The sequence below is a fragment of the Megascapheus bottae genome, chromosome 10, assembly GCF_031878675.1.
Source record: "Megascapheus bottae isolate mThoBot1 chromosome 10, mThoBot2.hap1, whole genome shotgun sequence".
Taxonomy (NCBI): Eukaryota; Metazoa; Chordata; class Mammalia; order Rodentia; family Geomyidae; genus Megascapheus; species Megascapheus bottae.
The window spans coordinates 64,132,293-64,149,173 of NC_143518.1; the positions used below are offsets into that span (position 1 = coordinate 64,132,293).

General features: G+C 47.0%; 2 protein-coding genes across 4 annotated transcripts in view; both read left to right on the top strand.

The window, feature by feature from the left end:
* Catspere (catsper channel auxiliary subunit epsilon) overlaps window positions 1-1,050 on the top strand; it is a 58,095-nt gene extending 57,045 nt beyond the window's left edge. Inside the window, exon 22 of one of the 2 annotated variants that reach the window (XM_090341520.1) lies at window positions 554-1,050. In XM_090341520.1, coding sequence (XP_090197646.1) covers window positions 554-707 — 154 coding nt within the window. In that variant the 3' untranslated portion in view covers window positions 708-1,050. The remainder of the gene's footprint in view (window positions 1-553) is intronic. The other variant, XM_090341519.1, reaches the window with a different exon arrangement.
* A 4,697-nt stretch (window positions 1,051-5,747) lies between these two features.
* Desi2 (desumoylating isopeptidase 2) overlaps window positions 5,748-16,881 on the top strand; it is a 46,483-nt gene continuing 35,349 nt past the window's right edge. For both annotated transcript variants that reach the window (XR_016536900.1, XM_090341523.1), the window contains exon 1: window positions 5,748-6,180. Coding sequence is in view for 1 of the 2 variants with exons in the window: in XM_090341523.1 (XP_090197649.1) it covers window positions 6,139-6,180 (42 nt within the window). In the remaining variant the exon portion in view is untranslated. The remainder of the gene's footprint in view (window positions 6,181-16,881) is intronic.

Genomic DNA, 16,881 nt, shown 5'->3' on the forward strand with positions numbered 1-16,881 from the left:
CCTACCACTCCGAATCCTGAAATGTCACTCTACCTATCCTCCTCCTCCTCTTCCTCCTCCTCCTCCCTCTTCCTCTCTTTCCTTTGCAATGCTGGGGATGAACTCAAGGCCCTACACAGGCTAGGCAAGCACTGAACCACTGAGCCTCACCCTGGCCACCCTGAGGGGGTGGCCTTCCTCATCTCTCACCACTCTGCCTGGCCCCCACACTGAACTCATTTCTGCTCTCCATCAACCAGGAGTGATCTGCAGTCTCTCCTTCATCCACAGCCTGACACACACATCCCTCTTTGCCTAAAACACCGCTCCAGTGCCAGGCATGTTAGCCAGCTGACTCTTGCCTGGATCAGCCTGCTGTCTCCTCACCCTGAAAGCCTTCCATGAAGCCTGGCTCCTTTCACACTTCTCCCTCTGTGCTCAATGCCTTGAGCACAGACACCACACCTTAGAAATCTGCATTCGCTGGCAATAACCCAGTAGGTTGGAGTAAGTGAATTAACAGCCAAGTGTGAATAAAGACCTCCGGTGATATTTGTCATTGTTCTTATTCCAGGCCAAACATCTACCTGGTGGCTTCTTTACTCTTCATCCTGGTACTCCTGTTCTTGTCCATCCTGGTCTTCAGCTACTTTTACTACCTGGGGATTTACAGACAGTTCATCTACGAACCACTTCACAAGCCACAAAATAAACAAAAGAAAAGTTAGGGGTCGAAAAAGTTTGTTGTGGAAATGTGGATATAATGTATGTGTGTATATGTATATATGTAGTTAATTGAGTGTGTTTGACAATGAAATACTTGAATCAAATTCAATATCTGAAAAATATTCTTAAATTACTCCCCAATATTTTCATATAGATTGTGTTATTAAAGCTTTTGTTCTCACTTAAAGATATTCAATATTGTTTTACTGAATTTTTAAAAGAAACTAAATTTGGTTATTAAAATCCTTCCTTAAAATGAAAGCATGTTGTAAAAAATGTATAGATATGCTGAACATTATTTTGCATGAAATTTTTTAATATGGCTGTAGTTAATTTATATTTAAAAAGTGTGCAGAATTAAAGAATGTCTTAAACAGATGTCACAAAGTTTCTAGCAGTGGATTCACGTATGAAATGAGGCCGCTGGTGCTAAGCTCCAATTCTCACTTTCTACATTTCACTTTGGTGCTCTGAATATGTTCTTTAATTTGTTTAATTACAGCTATCTCAACAATTAGTATTTGAGTCAGTCAGGGTTCAACAGGATAAGCAGAAGGAGGTGGAGAGTGAGTATGTGCATGTGTGTGTGTTGCATGTATATATGTATCATGTGTGTGTTCATGTGTGTATATATATGGTGTATATCTGTTTATATATGTGTGCATGTGTATGAGTGTGGTATGTATGTATTGTGGTATGTGTAAGTGTATAGATTAAAAAAAGAGTAGCTAGACAAGTCTGAAACCTATTGCTTAGGCAGCAAGAATAGATGCTCATCAGATAGCTGTTTCCCCCAAGAATTCCTTATTTTACTAAGATCAAGACTAAGACAGGAAGCCAGGCATTAGTGCTCACACTTGTAGTCCTAGCTACTCTGTTGGTTGAAATCTGAGGATTGGGGCAAAAAAGTCCATGAGACTCTTATCTCCTCTTAACCACCAAAAGGCTGGAATTGGAGCTGGAGTGTATGTGGTAGATTACCAGCCTTTGGCAAAAAAGCTAAAAGGATAATACCCAGGCCCTGAGTTCAAGCCCCAGTGCTGGCAGGCATGTATGTACACAAACACATGTGTGCACACACACACACTCATAATTAGATGGGGATACCTGCTGTTTTTATACCATGGACATTCTAGCAATAACCACTGTACAAATTCAGGGAAAGACAAAAGTCTCTCTTTAACTAATAGAATTACACAAAGCCAAAACCTGTGATTGAGTCATAGCGGCAGAACAGAGCAGCGACTGCACTTTCTGAAGTCAAGAGCTCACTTTGCTGTAATGACACACAAGGAGCATCCAGCACTCAGTCTACAACAACTTAGTCTATGGGGTTCTGGGTAGCATCTATTCACACACACAGACATACACCCCCCGCCCCCACCCCCCCACACACACTATGGAGTATCGCAATAAAAAGTCATGGTCCCTTGCAAAGTCCTCAGACCAGAGTAAATATTCAGGTCCAGAACTTACCAGGTACTGGTGGCTCATGCTCATAATCCCAGCTCCTCAGGAGGTTAAGATGTGAGGGTTTGGAGCCAGGAGTGGTAGAGTGCTTGCCTAACATGCACAAAGCCCTGAGTTTGATTCCTCCATACCATACACACAGAAAAAGCCAGAAGTGGTGTTGTGGCTCAGGTATCCTTGACCAAAAAGTGTCCAAGGACAGTGCCCAAGCCCTGAAGCTCAAGCCCAGGACTGGCCAAGAAAAAAAAAATGTGAGGATCCAAGTTTAAGCCAGCCAGAAGATCAAGCTGAGAGATTCTTATCTCTAATTGACCGGCTAAAAGCCAGAAATGAAGCTGTGCCTCAACTGGTAGAGTGCTAGCCTTGAGCAAAACAGCTCAGGGTCATCACCCAGGCAGGCACAGGTCTCCAAGGCTGTGATAGGATGTTTGCTTTGAGCTGTTTCATGACCCTCAGATCTCAGCCTCCTGAATAGTTGGGATCACGGATAAGAGTCCCCCAGTCCCTGCTTCACAGCTTTTTGTGCTACTGAGATTTGAATGGGCCTTGTGCTTGTTATGCGTGTACTCTACCACTTGAGCCATGTCTCCAGCCCTTTTTGCTTGAATTATTTTGGGGACTGGGATTTATGCCTTGGCTAACATGGGCCACAATCTTCCTATATCCCAACATAGTTAGAATGACAGGCATATCCAGCTATTGGGTGATTTTTTTTTTTATAAGCCAGGGCTGAATTTGAACTGTAACTCTCCTGATCCACATCTTTCAAATAATTAGTTGAGAGTGCAGATGTAAGCTACCTCTCCTGTTTTCCTCAGATCTAATAAATAGCATCACCATCAACTCAAATGCCCCTAAGTCTCGAGTTATTCTTTTTTTTTTTTTTTAATGGGGCTTGAATTTGGTCTGGGCACTGTCCCTGAGTTCTTCAGCTCAAGGCTACTCTCCTACCCCTTGAGCAACTTCCCGTTTTCTAGAGGTTAATTGGAGATAAGAGTCTCCGGTCCTTTTGTGCCCGGGCTGGCTTTGAACCTTGATCCTCAGATCTCAACCTCCTGATTAGTTAGGATTACAGGCGTGAGCCACTATACCCAGCTCAAATTATTCTTATACTCTCTTCTTAACAAACTCAATTAGGCAATTTCACAAAACATTTCAGTTCTAATTTTCTCAGTCTTCCTCAGTATCAACATCTATGCCACTTTTGGGCATGTCATTCTTTTTTTTTTTTTTTGCCAGTCCTGGGCCTTGAACTCAGGGCTAAGCACTGTCCTTGGACTTTCTCAAGGCTAGGGCTCTACCACTTGAGCCTCAGCACCACTTCCGGCTTTTTTTCTATATATGTGGTACTGAGGAATTGAACCCGGGTCATTGTGCTTGCTAGGCAAGCACTCTACCACTAGGGCCAAACTCGCAGCCCCTGGGCATGTCATTCTTGGTCAGCTTCCAGCCAGGTGACCCCCTCCCTTCTCCCTCCCCCTCCAAAACCCATGCAACTTAACACGCCATTTCCCCTTTTCTTTTCTCTTTTTCTTTTTTTTCTTTTTCTTTCTTTCTTTTTTTTTTTTGCCAGTCTTGGGCTTGAACTCAGGACCTGAGCACTGCCCTTGGACTCTCTTAAGGCTTGAGCTCTACCACTTGAGCCTCAGCACCACTTCCGGCTTTTTTCTATGTATGTGGTACCTAGGAATCGAACCTCGGTCTTCATGCATGCTAGGCAAGCACTCTATCCCTAGGCCAAACTCCCGCCCCCATTTCCTCTTTTTTCTTTTCTTTTCTTTCTTTCTCTCTCTTTCTCTTTTCTTTCTTTCTTTCTTTTTTTTTTTGTGGGCTGGAACTCAGCCTGGGTGCTGTCCCTAAGCTCTTCAGCCTCACGATTTTACTGCCCAGGCTGGCTTTGAACCACGATCCTCAAATCTCTGAGTAGGTAGGATTACAGGTGTGAACCACCACGCCCTGCCCCAGGCTCGGCCCATTTTTGTTTCTTTTTAGACACCGCAACAGAAGTAATCTTTTAAAAATACACAATACATATTCATGTGGTTGCCTAGCCCAAATCCTCAAATTTTTCTTTAAAAGCTAAGCCCTGGCCCAGTGCTGATGGCTTATGCCTATAATTCCAGCTACTCAAGAGCCTGAGATCTAAGGATCGTGGTTCAAAGCCAGCCCAGGCAGGAAAAGTCGGTAAGACTCATCTCTCCAATTGAACAGCAAAGAAGATGGAAACGAGGCTGTGGCTCAAGAAGCCGGGCACTAGCTTTGCGCAAAGGTAGGGGACCGTGCCAAGGCTTGAGAGGCCAAGCCCAAGGGGAAGAAGCACGTCCAAATCCACCCACGTCCACAGGCCCTCCCAGGGTGCGGGCCTGTCTCCTGCCTGCCTGTCTCCTGCCTCCCTGCCTGCCTGCCTGCCTGCCTGCCTGTCTCCTGCCTCCCTGCCTGCCTGCCTGCCTGCCTGTCTCCTGCCTGCCTGCCTGCCTCCTGCCTCCCTGCCTGCCTGCCTGCCTGCCTGTCGCCTGCCTGCCTGCCTGCCTGCCTGCCTGTCTCCTGCCTCCCTGCCTGCCTGCCTGCCTCCTGCCTCCCTGCCTGCCTGCCTGCCTGCCTGTCTCCTGCCTCCCTGCCTCCCTGCCTGCCTGCCTGCCTGCCTGCCTGTCTCCTGCCTCCCTGCCTGCCTGCCTGCCTGCCTCCTGCCTCCCTGCCTGCCTGCCTGCCTGCCTCCTGCCTCCCTGCCTGCCTGCCTGCCTGCCTGCCTGCCTGCCTGCCTGCCTGCCTGCCTGCCTGCCTGCCTGCCTGCTTTCTTCCACGGCCTCCCCGCTCCCGAAGCGCCGACCCCGACCTCAGCTGCCTCCACAGCACAAAGGCCGCTCCCGCCCCGCCCAGCTCCGTGCACTCGCGATCCCTTTGGCCCTGGTACCGCCGGGCTCACTTGGTCCTTCAATTCACGGTGTCCCTCCCTGTGCAGCCCGGCTAGGAGGACTCTCCGTCCCGTCTCCTTTCGTGTTAGTTTTCTGCAAAGCACACATCACAGATGTCTTGCGTGTGCCGTGACTGCTGAGTGGACACAGGGCCCTCCTCTCCGTGCGGGGCTGGGCTGCCCTGCAGGGCCGGGCTCTCTCCCGCTCCCACTACACCTAAGTCCCCGCTGGAGGACACTCCGTCCCCCCGGGGTGCTGGGCCTGCCTTCCTCTAATTCTCCAGGGCTATCCAGGCTAGAGGGCGGCAGGCGGGCTGGGGACTCCAGTCCTCCCTGGTTTTCCGTCACGTTTCGGCTGGCTTCGCCAGGCTGCACACACACGACATCAAAAGCAGCAGAACCGGCGCTGGAAGCTCAAAGACTTCTCTGCCGGCCAAGGACAAGCAGCGCAGGATGCGTGACAGACCCACGGCCATTGTGCACGCCGGGAAATGTAGTATTTCTGCAACACCGCCCCCCTCCGCCTCGAGCATGCTGGGAATTGTAGTCACAGGCGCCGAGACCCGCCTCTGAATGTTCAGTAGCGAGTGGGGGTGGGGGTGGGGAGCCAGAGGAATCCCGCTCTGCATGCTGGGAATTGTAGTCTTTCAGGGACCTCGAACTTCCAAAGAGCGGCTGGCAGCCGAGGCTGCCGCCATTTTAGGTCCCGAGGTGCGGCGTCCGAGCACCAGAGCGCAGGCGGGCTGAGTCTCGGCTGCGAGGCGGGGCCGGCCCGGCGCCCGCCCTCGCTCAGGCTCCGCCTTTCCCCACGTGTCTGCGGCCGAGGGGAGGCGCCTGAGCCGGAGCGGGCAGCCACCGGCCCGGCCCCGTCCTTCCACAGGCTCCCGTCGGCGGCCCCGGAGCGGCCCGGCTCCCCGATGCTCCCGCCTCGGTGGCGGCGGGTCGGGCTGGACGCTTAGTGCCCGCCTCAGGCCCCGGAGACGCCCGCCGGGTGGAAGCGGCCCCCGCCCTGCGGACACGGAGCGGCGTGAGGCGCGACGGCGGCGGCGAGAATGGGGGCCAACCAGTTAGTGGTGCTCAACGTGTACGACATGGTGAGTGCGGCGCGGCCCGCGGCCCGCGGCCCCGCGCCCGCCCCCGGCCCCGGCCTCGGCCGGGGGAGGGGACCGTGGGCCGGGGGGGGGCGGGAGGCGGCCCGGCCGGCCACGCTCCCGCCGGGGCCCGCCCGGGGCCCGACCTCCGCGCCTCGGCCCCGCGCTCCCCGGGGCCCCGGCGCCCCTGCGCTCCGGCCTCGACCCCTGGCGGGGCGGCCGTGCGCCGCCCCCCGGGCTGGCGTCGGGGCCCGCGCTCCGGGCCGCCCCCTCGCGCCTCCCGGTCTCTGCGCGGCGTCTCCGAGCGGCGGCTGTCGGGTGCGGGTGCTGCAGCCTCCCAAGGTGAACGGGAGCCGGCACCCCCTCGCCTTCCCGGCGACCTCATTAACATGGATGAGGCGGGGTGGAGCAGGAAGGGAGCCCCGCTGCGTGACGTAGAGAACTCGGCGGGGCGCCTTGCTCAGGTCCTGGAGAACACTTCACGGATGGTGGCAACAGGTGGCTCGCAGGCCCACCCGGGAGGAGAGGGAAGAACCTGTGTGTCCCGACGGCTAACAACTGCGAGTTCGAGGACTGGCTCACCTAGTCTTCATAACGGAAGACCCCCAGAGAAAGCACCCACGGAAGTTGTTCTAGTTGGGTTTGTTGGCTTGCCTTTGGCTAGCTTGTTTTGTAATGACCTCTCTCAGAAATGGTCAGAATTTCTTGTAAATGGACCGACCAAAGGAAGATTCCTCATCATTTCTGTTGGCTTATATGTGCTGAAGAGCAGAAATCCTACAGCCCGAGATCCTTGATTGACACAGATCCAAATTTATTCTCTAGCGTTGTTTATAACTCCCCCCCTTCCTAGTTCTGGGACTTGAGCTCAGGGCCTGGAGCTTTCTCAAGACTAGCGCTCTACTACTTGAGCCACAGCACCACTTCCAGCTTTTGCTGTGTATGTGGTAACCAAGGAATGGAACCTAGACTTTCATGTGTGCTAGGTGGCACTCCACCACTAGGCCAAACTCTGCCCCTTGTTTATAACTTTTTAAGTTCTACTGCCTAATGTAGGTAAAAAAGAACTAGACTTGCCGTGTCTGGGAAGTGGCATGGGGCATGGCATCTGTCTGCAAGATTCCTCTACTGTGTTCTGATGTAAGCCTAGTGAAGCCTGTTAGAAAAATTAGAGAAGACTAATCTGAATGAGAGATCCCAGACAAGTCTGGCACTTTATGGTCTATGTCACATAATTTGCCAGATGTGGCTGGGCATCAGTAGCTAATGCCTGTAATCCTAGCTACCTCAGGAGGCTGAGATCTGAGGATTTAAGTTTGAAGCCAGCCTGAGTAGGAAAGTACGTGAGACTCTTATCTCCAATTAACCACCAGAAAACCTGAACTGGCACTGAGGCTCAAGGAGTAGGGCAAAAGCCTTGAGTTGAAGAGCTCAGGGACCATGCCCAGGCTCAGAGTTCAGGCCCCATGACAAACAACTAAATAAATACAATTTAGATTGTGCAATGGCCAGAGGCCATAGTTTCAGAGCTAAAAGAAATTGCTGAGAGTAGAGTTTTGCTTTTAAAATTAAACTGAAAGCCAGTTGCCTCTGGCTCATGCCTGTAATCCTAGCTACTCAGGAAACTGAGATCTGAGGATCTTCCTTCAAAACCATTCCAGGCAGGAAAGTCCCTGAATGTCTTATCTCCACTTAACTGCCAGAATTGGCATGGTAGCTCAAGTGGTAGAGCTCAAGTGGTAGAGTGCTAGCCTTGAACTGAAGAGCTCAGGGACAGCACCCAGGCCTAGAGTTCAAACCTCTTGGCTAAATAAATAGATAAACAATCTGAAAATACATTACTTGGCATATAGTGGGCTTCCTGTGCAGGTATTCTGTGAATCAGGAAAATTGTAATTGTGGCAAATCACTAGAAGTAATAAGCCAGTGTTTTTTAGGGGAAGATTGTTCTGAAGAACATTAAAATATTAACTAATTAATAAAAACCCTATTTCTCATGCCACTTTTTTTTTTTTTTTTTTTTTTTGCCAGTCCTGTGGCTTGAGCTCAGGGCCTGAGCCCTGTCCTTGGGCTTTCTCAAGGCTAGAGCTCTACCACTTGAGCCTCAGCACCGCTTCTGGCTTTTTCTATGTGGGGTGCTGAGGAATCGAACCCAGGTCTTCATGCATGCTAGGCAAGCACTCTTAACCACTAGGCCAAACTCCCAGCCCCCTCCTCATACCACTTTTGTAGTTACAGAACAAGCAGGGAAAAAAGGGCTAAATGGCCTGCCCAGGTGGCTAAAAATGGTATGTGTATACCATATTTTGATTCATTATCTTTTCCACCAAAAATTTTCTGTTATTTCTTACATATTGCTTTTTCCTGTCAGCAGAAGCATACAAATCAGAATGGTAGGTAGTTGAATTATTTAAAAAAAAAACTTGATTTTGTATGTTGTTTTTTTTTGTTTATGTTTTATATAACTGAGGACCTTAATTAACTTCTTATTTCATTGGGGTGCTATAGAATGAGCAGTTTTAGAGTATCGTAAGCATGATGCAAAAACAGTGACAGTTCACGACAGAGTAGCATAATTTTGACAAGAACAGAAGAGGCAAAGGGGACTAGATGGTTGTGGGATTGGAGCATGCTGGAACCTGCAGCTCTATTGGGTCTTCCTGGCAGAGAACAGTTCACATGAACGGAAGAGCAAGGGAAGGAAAGCTTAACTGGTCCAGTATAACTAGAGGAAGACAAAACTGAAAGTTCTGCTAGTGCTTCTTCACCTGTTGAATTGAGGGTGAACTTAAGCAGAGGGCTGCATGTGCTCTGTGAGCCAGGGAAAACCATTTTCATGGTTCCTCTCATTTTCATGGAAAGGAACTGTGATCAAGTGGGTTGAGGTACAAACTTTTTGGATGGTTGTGGGGCCTGAACTCTGGCCTGGGCACTATCCCTGAGCTCTTCAGCTCAAGGCTGCCACCCTAACCCTTGAGCCATGGGGCTATTTCCTCTTTCCTAGTGGTTAATTGGAGATAAGAGTCTCATGGTCTTTAGTGCCTGGGATGGCTTTGAACTGAGATCCTCAGATCTCAGCCTCCTGAGTAGTTAGGATTACAGGTGTGACCTACCGCACCGTACTTACTGAGGTACAAAATTGGTCTGTTATTCCCATTTTTCTCATATCAGTTTGTAGGATACATATATATATATATATATATTCTGCTTTATATAAAGGCCAGTTTTTGTATCTTTGGTTATACTTTCTGTTCCTCATGATGCCATTTGGTGGAGATTGCTATCCACAGGGCCAGTTCCTCACCTATTCCAAACATAATGTGAAAATCACCCTTTCATTGGCTGATAATCACTGGGACATGTATCCCTATACTTCTTGCTTCAGCTTTGACCCAAGTTTTTTTTGTGCCTGAGATTGGATGACTGTGGATCACTTACCTACCATAAGTAACTATTCCAGGTCCCCTATATTAACTTTGCTCTCATGAAAGTTTATCGTGCAGTGCTATTGTTACTTATTCTCTCCCCAGTGTTTTTCCCAGTCCTGGGGCTTGAACTCAAGGCCTGAGCACTGTCCTTGGACACTTTGCGCAAGGCTCTGCCACTTGAGCCACAGTGCCCCTTCTAACTTTTTCTGTGTATGTGGTACTGAGGAATTGAACTTGGGACTTCCTGCAAGCTAGGCAAGCACTGTACCACTCGGCCACACTCCAGGCCTTTGTTTGTTTGTTTCTATATTGTGGAGTCATCTACCACCAATAAATTATATCATAAAGTCATTTTCTGAGTCTTGGGAATGAGGATTCTCACATACTTCAGATTTACCTGGCTACTTGGCAAGGCAAATGACGCAGATTAGTTTCGGTTACTGGGATAAATCTCGTGCAGTTGCTTTGGCACAATCTTTGTAGACTTCATGGATCAAGATTTTGTTCATATTATCTACTATTATTAGCTACTACATTATGTACTACTAGTGACCAATGAATTTCTCTTCTTCCCTCTTCTTCTTCTTCTTCTTCTTCTTCTTCTTCTTCTTTTTTTTTTTTTTTGTTGGCTGTGGGGCTTGAACTCAGGGCCTGGGCCTGGGCACTGTCCCTGAGTGCTTTTGCTCAAGGCTAGTGTTCTTCCACTTTGAGCCACAGCATCACTTCCCATTTTCTTGTGGTTAATTGGAGATAGTTTCTCACACTTTCCTGTCAGGCTTTGATCAGTGATCTAGCTCAAAGTTAGCCCTCTATCACTTGAGCTACAGCACCACTTCCAGCTTTTTCTGTTTATGCCGTACTGAAGAATTGAACCCAGGGCTTGATGCATGCTAGGTGAGCACTCTTAACACTAAGCCACATTCCCAGTCCCCCATGAACTCTTCTTTTTTTTTTTTTTGGAGTCTTGGGGGCTTGAACTCTGGGCCTGGGCATTGTCCCTGAGCTCTTCAGCTCATGGATACCACTCTATCCCTTAAGCTACAGTGCCACTTCCACTTTTCTAATTGTTAATTGGAGATGAGTCTCATGGTCTTTAGTGCCTGGGCTGACTTTGAACCTCGATCCTTAGATCTCAGCCTCCTGAGTAGCAAGGATTACAAAAATGAGCCAGCATCCTGGCCCTACATTTTTGTTTGTTCTCAGTGTTGAAGTTGGAACCCAGACCTACATATATACTGGTCAAATGCCCCACTGCTAGCTACATCCTCAATCGTAATTACTATAACTCTGCAGTCAGTTCCTTGGTTTCTTTTTAGCAGCTTGGTTTCTTTTAATTTATTTGATTTCTCTGAAAATATCACAACCTGTCCTACAGTAGCTTAAATTGATACTTGTTATTTGGACCATAGATAAACAGTCCCAGGGTTTATTCAGTAGTTCAGTCCTAAGTGTTTTTTAGAACCAAGATTTTCCATACTACTGTTGGAGGATTTGTTTGTTGGCTTTATTCTTGGGTTTTTTCTGATTACAAAAATTACATAGCACTAAAGTTTTGGTATCTTCATTACACAGGATGTGTCTCTCTTTTTACTCAAGCCAGTCCTGGGGCTTGAACTCAGTTCCTGGTCCTGGGGCTTGAATTCAGAGCTGGGGCACTGTCCCTGGGCTTCTTTTACTCAATGTTAGCACTCTACTACTTGAGGCACAGCACCCTTCTAGTTTTTTCTGTTTAGGTGGTACTAAGGAATTGAACCCAGGGCTTGATGCATGCTATGCAAGCACTCTACCACTAAGCCACATTCCCAGCCTCTGCTTCTGTCCTTTTAACAGAGAAGAACTTTGCCAGATGCTGGATCTCTTCCAGTTCCTCCTCCAGGGATTGTTCCGAATTGGTTCACATGTAACTAACTGCTGAAGCTGAGCAAATGGTTATCTGTCTTTTCTAGCCTAGTAAGAAGATAGATAGTTGGAAATGTCAGTTAGCTAGAATGGGGGCTGTTTACTTTTTCTGAATATTCTCTAAATTGGTAACTTTGTATTTTCACTGGTACTGATCAAGGTCAGTACTGGTTATCTTAGTTTCAATCTGTAGAATTACTATTTCCTTTTTTTTTTTTTTTTTTTTTTTGGCCAGTCCTGGGGCTTGAACTCAGGGCCTAACCATTGTCCTTGGACTTTCTCAAGCTCTACCACTTGAGTCTTTGAGCTGACTGATCTCACTCAAAGCTGCCCACAAATCCCAAGGGTACCCTAAGTGCTATCCAGCTGTGTTACCTGATTCCTCTGGTCAATGGATTTACCCACTCTTTAACTACAATATTTGATACTCTCATCCCCGTTCCTTGTTCTTTATTTTTCTTTTTTTCTGTTATGGAACTTGAACTCTGGGCCTGGGCATTGTCCTTGAGCTCTTCAGCTCAAGGCTACTGCCCTACCCCCTGAGCCACAGCGCCACTTTTGGTTTTGTAGTGGTTAATTGGAGATAAGAGTCTTGTGGACCTTAGGGCCAGGAGTTTGGCTTAGTGGTAGAGTGTTTGCTTAGCATGCACGAAGATTCCTTGGTACCATGTACATAGAAAAAATCCAAAAGTGGTGCTGTGTCTCAAGTGGTAGAGCGCCAACCTTGAGGAAAGACCAAGGACAATGCTCAGGCCTTGAGTTCAAGCTCCAGGACTGGCAAAAAAAAAAAAAAAGAAAGAAAAAAAGAAAAAAGAATCTTGTGCACATTAGTGTCCAGGCTGGCTTTGAACTGGGATCTTCAGATCTCAGCCTCCTGAGTAGCTAGGACTACAGGCATGAGGCACTGCGCCCGGCTTCATTCCTTGTTCTCAACTCAGTCTTAGAGATGACTGACTTTCTAGCTTACTTCACTCAAAAAGGGAGAGAAAGGCAGTTGAAAATAATTTTCTCATAGTTCCCTCAGCACTAGTCCATTACATCTGCCTTCCATGGAATGAATTGTCTTTGTCCCTGTGTGCAGCCAAGCCTGCTGTTCTGTGTCCCTCTCTTGCTTATCTGTGTAAACTTCTCCGTCAGACTCAGCACTATCTTGTTCCTCTGTTGTCCCCTCATGTTTTTTGTTCCTGTCTCCATTCTATAAATCATTCTATTCAGTGGACTGTACACAGCAGTGTACATTGTCATAGTTCCCCCAGTGGAAGAGGGTTACTCCATAGTTTAACACTACTTTTACTTAGCATACACCATCATTGTACCATGCTCTGGAGATCAGAATTTTTTTTGGCGGGGGGGGGGGGGGGGGGGGGTTGGGGGAGGTCTGTCCTTAGGCTTGATCTCTGGGCCTGAGCTCTTCAGCTCAAGTCTAGTGCTCTTCCACTTGAGCCACAGCACCACTTTTGGTTTTCTGGTGGTTAATTGGAGATAAGAGTCTCAGGGACTTTTGTGCCTGGGCTGGCTTTGAACCTCGATCCCCAGATCTCAGTGTCCTTGGTAGCTAGGGTTACAGGTGTGAGCCTCAAATAGCATCAAACTCAACATCCTCCTGTCTCAGTCTCACTAGTACTAAGATCACAGGCTTATACTGCCATACTAAGAAGAAATGTATTTTTGTTGTTGTTGTGTGGTTTTATTAGCATTGCTGGGGGTTTGAACTTGCTAGGCAAATGTTTTACCATTTAGTCATATACTTGAACTTTTTGTTTTATTTTTCTGATGAGGTCTTGGCTTTTTGCCTGGACTATCCTTAAATCACAACCTGCCTCCTATACCTGGAATTATGGGATGAACCACCATACTTGGCTTGATTTTGTTTGTGCATGTGTTATTTTTGTTTGTTTTTTTTCCTAGAGTTAGTGCTAAGGGCCTAGGTTACCCTTTACCCCTTGAGTCTTGCTCTAAGCCCCTTGCCTTTTTCCCACCTTGTGCTCATACTGGGATCTCCAGTGGCTCTCTCTAGAGGTCTTGCTTAGTGTTTTGTTCTTCTACAGGAACTCTGTCACCACTAAAGCCAAGCCTTCACTCTGGCTCTTCAGTAGTTGGAGATAAGGGATTTATTTGCCCAGACTGGCTTCAAATTTTTTATTAATTAACTTATTATTGTTATTTTTCTTTGATCGTGGAACTTGAACTCTGGGCCTGGGCTCTCTGTCCCCGAGCTCCTCAGCTCAATGCTACCTCCCTACGCCTTGAGCCACAACACCCCTTCTGGTTTTCTGCTGATTAATTGGAGATAAGAGTCTCATGAACTAGGGACCGGGAGTTTGGCCTAGTGGTTAAAGTGCTTGCCTAGCATGCATAAAGACCCGGATTCGATTCCTCGGTACCACATACATAGAAAAAAGCTGGAAGTGGTGCTGAGGCTCAAGTGGTAGAGCTCTAGCCTTGAGAAAGTCCAAGGACAGTGCTCAGGCACTGAGCTCAAGCCCAGGACTGGCAAAAAAAAAAAAAAAAAAGAGAGTCTCATGAACTTTTTGGACTTTTTAGTGCCCTGGCTGGCTTTGAACCCAGATCTTCAAATCTCAGCCTCCTGAGTAGCTAGGATTACAGATGTGAGCCACCACGCCTGGCTTTGCTTGGTTTGTTTTTGAGACAGGGTTTCACTGGCATCTTACCTGGTCTGGCCTTCACAGTGCTCCTTCTGCATAGTTGGGATTACAGTTGGGATTATTACAGGGCCACAGCCCAGCAGAAATGTATTGCATCTATGAGATTAACAGACAGCAAAGATCTTTCATTCCCATTCTCTTTGAACTGATTCACCTCTGGATACACTACTGTAGCAGCCTGGTTTTTCATTCTGCTTGACCTGGAGGGCAGAGATGATTTCTCCTCTTTGCTTTCTCCTCAGTGTTCATTGTGTAGTAATTGTAAGGAGGTTGACTAGGTTTGCCCTGAATTTACCCATGATTCATCTTCCTGTAATAATCCCTTCCTCACAGTGTCTCTCTTATTCATCGTTGCTGCTTGCTGATGGGGCCAGCAAGTGCCTTGTCCATGTTCTAGGCTAGGCTACTGCTTACTTCCAGAGGCCTGCTGCTCTGATTGTTTGTTTGTTTGCTTTGTTTTGGCCAGTCCGGGGGCTTGAACTCAGGGCCTGGGCACTGCCCTTGCTTTTTTTGTTTAAGGCTAGCACTCTTCCACTTAAGACACAGCACTACTTCTGGCTTTTTCTCTGTGTATGTGGTACAGAAGAGATGAACCCAGGGCTTCATGAATGCTAGGCAAGCACTCTACCACAAGGCCACATTCACAGTCTTGTCCTTTTTTTGAAGGGCAAGGAATGCCTTACAGTGTCATCTAGACTGGTCTCAAATTGCTGGGCTCAACCGGTTCTCCCATCTCAATCTCCCAAGCCCACATCTCTCTGGCCCCTTTGTTGTTCTCTTTAACAGATTTTTTTTCCCATCCTGTCCAGTGATTCTGGTGTAAGAAAAACAGACTTTTCTATTAACATGAATTGTTTAAAAGTTTCTGCCTTGACCTGGCAGCGAGACTCATGATGCTTATTCTGCTAAGATAATACAAGCAAACGAAGAAAGGAAAAGCAGAACTGTTTTATTGCTTTAGGACAAGGAAGGATATTTGAAATGTAAGATTTTGTCTTAACTGGTTGTTCGGATTGAATTAAGATATACTTCTGATTTTTCAAGAAAGTAGCTGAGGATATGGGCATGTTTTGAGATTGCTTGTGTGCTGTTAAATATATCTCAAAGTCTCTGGATTTGGTTTTGGTTTTGTTTTGATGCCAGTTCTGAGACTTGAACTCAGTACCTGGGCACTGTTCCTGAGCTCTTTTCGCTCAAGGCTGTGCTCAAGGCTAGCCCTCCACCATTTTGAGTCACAGCTTCTTTTCAGCTTTTTGTTAATTGGAGATCTCTGGGGACTTTCTTGCCAGAGCTGGCTTTAAACCTTCATCTTCAGATCTCAAAGTATTAGTGGTCATTTTATGTAAATACATCTTACCCTCTTCATACTAGCCAATTTGAGCAGATTGTGAACCTGAGGTCAGCCAGTCCTAGCAGAGGGGGGGGCCTGCAGTGATTGGAATAAAAAGACAGCAACCTTTCTATTCTGCATGCTTGCTTGACAATTTTGGCTAATGGTGCACCTTTCTACAGAATTAAACTTTGCCTTGCCAGATTCCTTTCCAGGTGGTTTCCTTAGGTGATACTCCAACATCCCAAGCCAGTTCTAACACTGTATTGCTTCAGAGTGAGAATATAAGTAGGGGGAGGGGAACCAGTAAGCTGCTATACTCAGCCTTCTTGTTCTTAGTCTATCTGGAATCTGACATAAGATATGGTGGGATATAGCTCTCCGTGGCATATTTTGCAATGTGTCCATGGCAAAATATGAATATATCTTACCTTTTCTTTGTAGCTTTGTGACCTTGGGAAAGTTACTTCTGTACCTCAGTTTCTCTCGAAAATGAGACTAATAATGGTACCTTGCTTATCGTGTTCTTGGTAGGTATTGCTTGAGTGAATTTAAACAAAAATGCATGGAATAACAGAGTGTACATGAAAATACATAAACTGTTGTTATTTCCGTTGTCATTTTTTGCAGAACTATATTAGCAAAGCATGCTGCCTTTTGTATGCTTTCTTTATGGTTTCTTGAAAGCTTGTTTGGAGGTTCTAGCAAGGGAGCACAACGACTGGTATACCCTGACCAAAATCAGTCCTCCTCCTCTTATGATTCCTGATAGTTAAATTGCCTCACTTGTTTTTTTTTTTTTTGGCTAGTCTTGAGGCTTGAACTCAGGGCCTGGGCACTGTCTCTGAGTTTCTTTTTTTGCTCAAGGCTAGCACTCTGACTACCACTTGAGGTACAGCACCACTTCCAGCCTTTTCTGTTTATGTGATACTGACGAATTGAACCTAGGGCTTCATGAATGCTAGGCAAGCTATCACTTAGCCATATCCCCAGCCCTACCTCATTTTTTGTTTAAAGGAATGTTTCCTGTAGAAAACAATACTTCCCAATTTGAAGCAGTAAAGCTAGAGTTGTGTTCCATTTGAAATTAGCACCAAAATCCTGTATGCATGTAGGTATGTGCATATGTGCATATGTACACGTGTATGTATTAGGATTAATTTTTCGTTTTTGTTGTTGTTGCTTTTGTTTTTCTGGTTGGTTGTGGAACTTGAACTCTGGGCCTGGGCACTGTCCCTAAGCCCTAAAGCTCAATGCTACCATTCTACCACTTGAGCCACTGCGCCACTTCCTGTTTTCTGGCAGTTAATTGGAGAGAAGAGTCTCATGGACTTTTGTTATCCTTCTCCTTCCAATTTGGGATTTAGTTTCAGTCATAAAA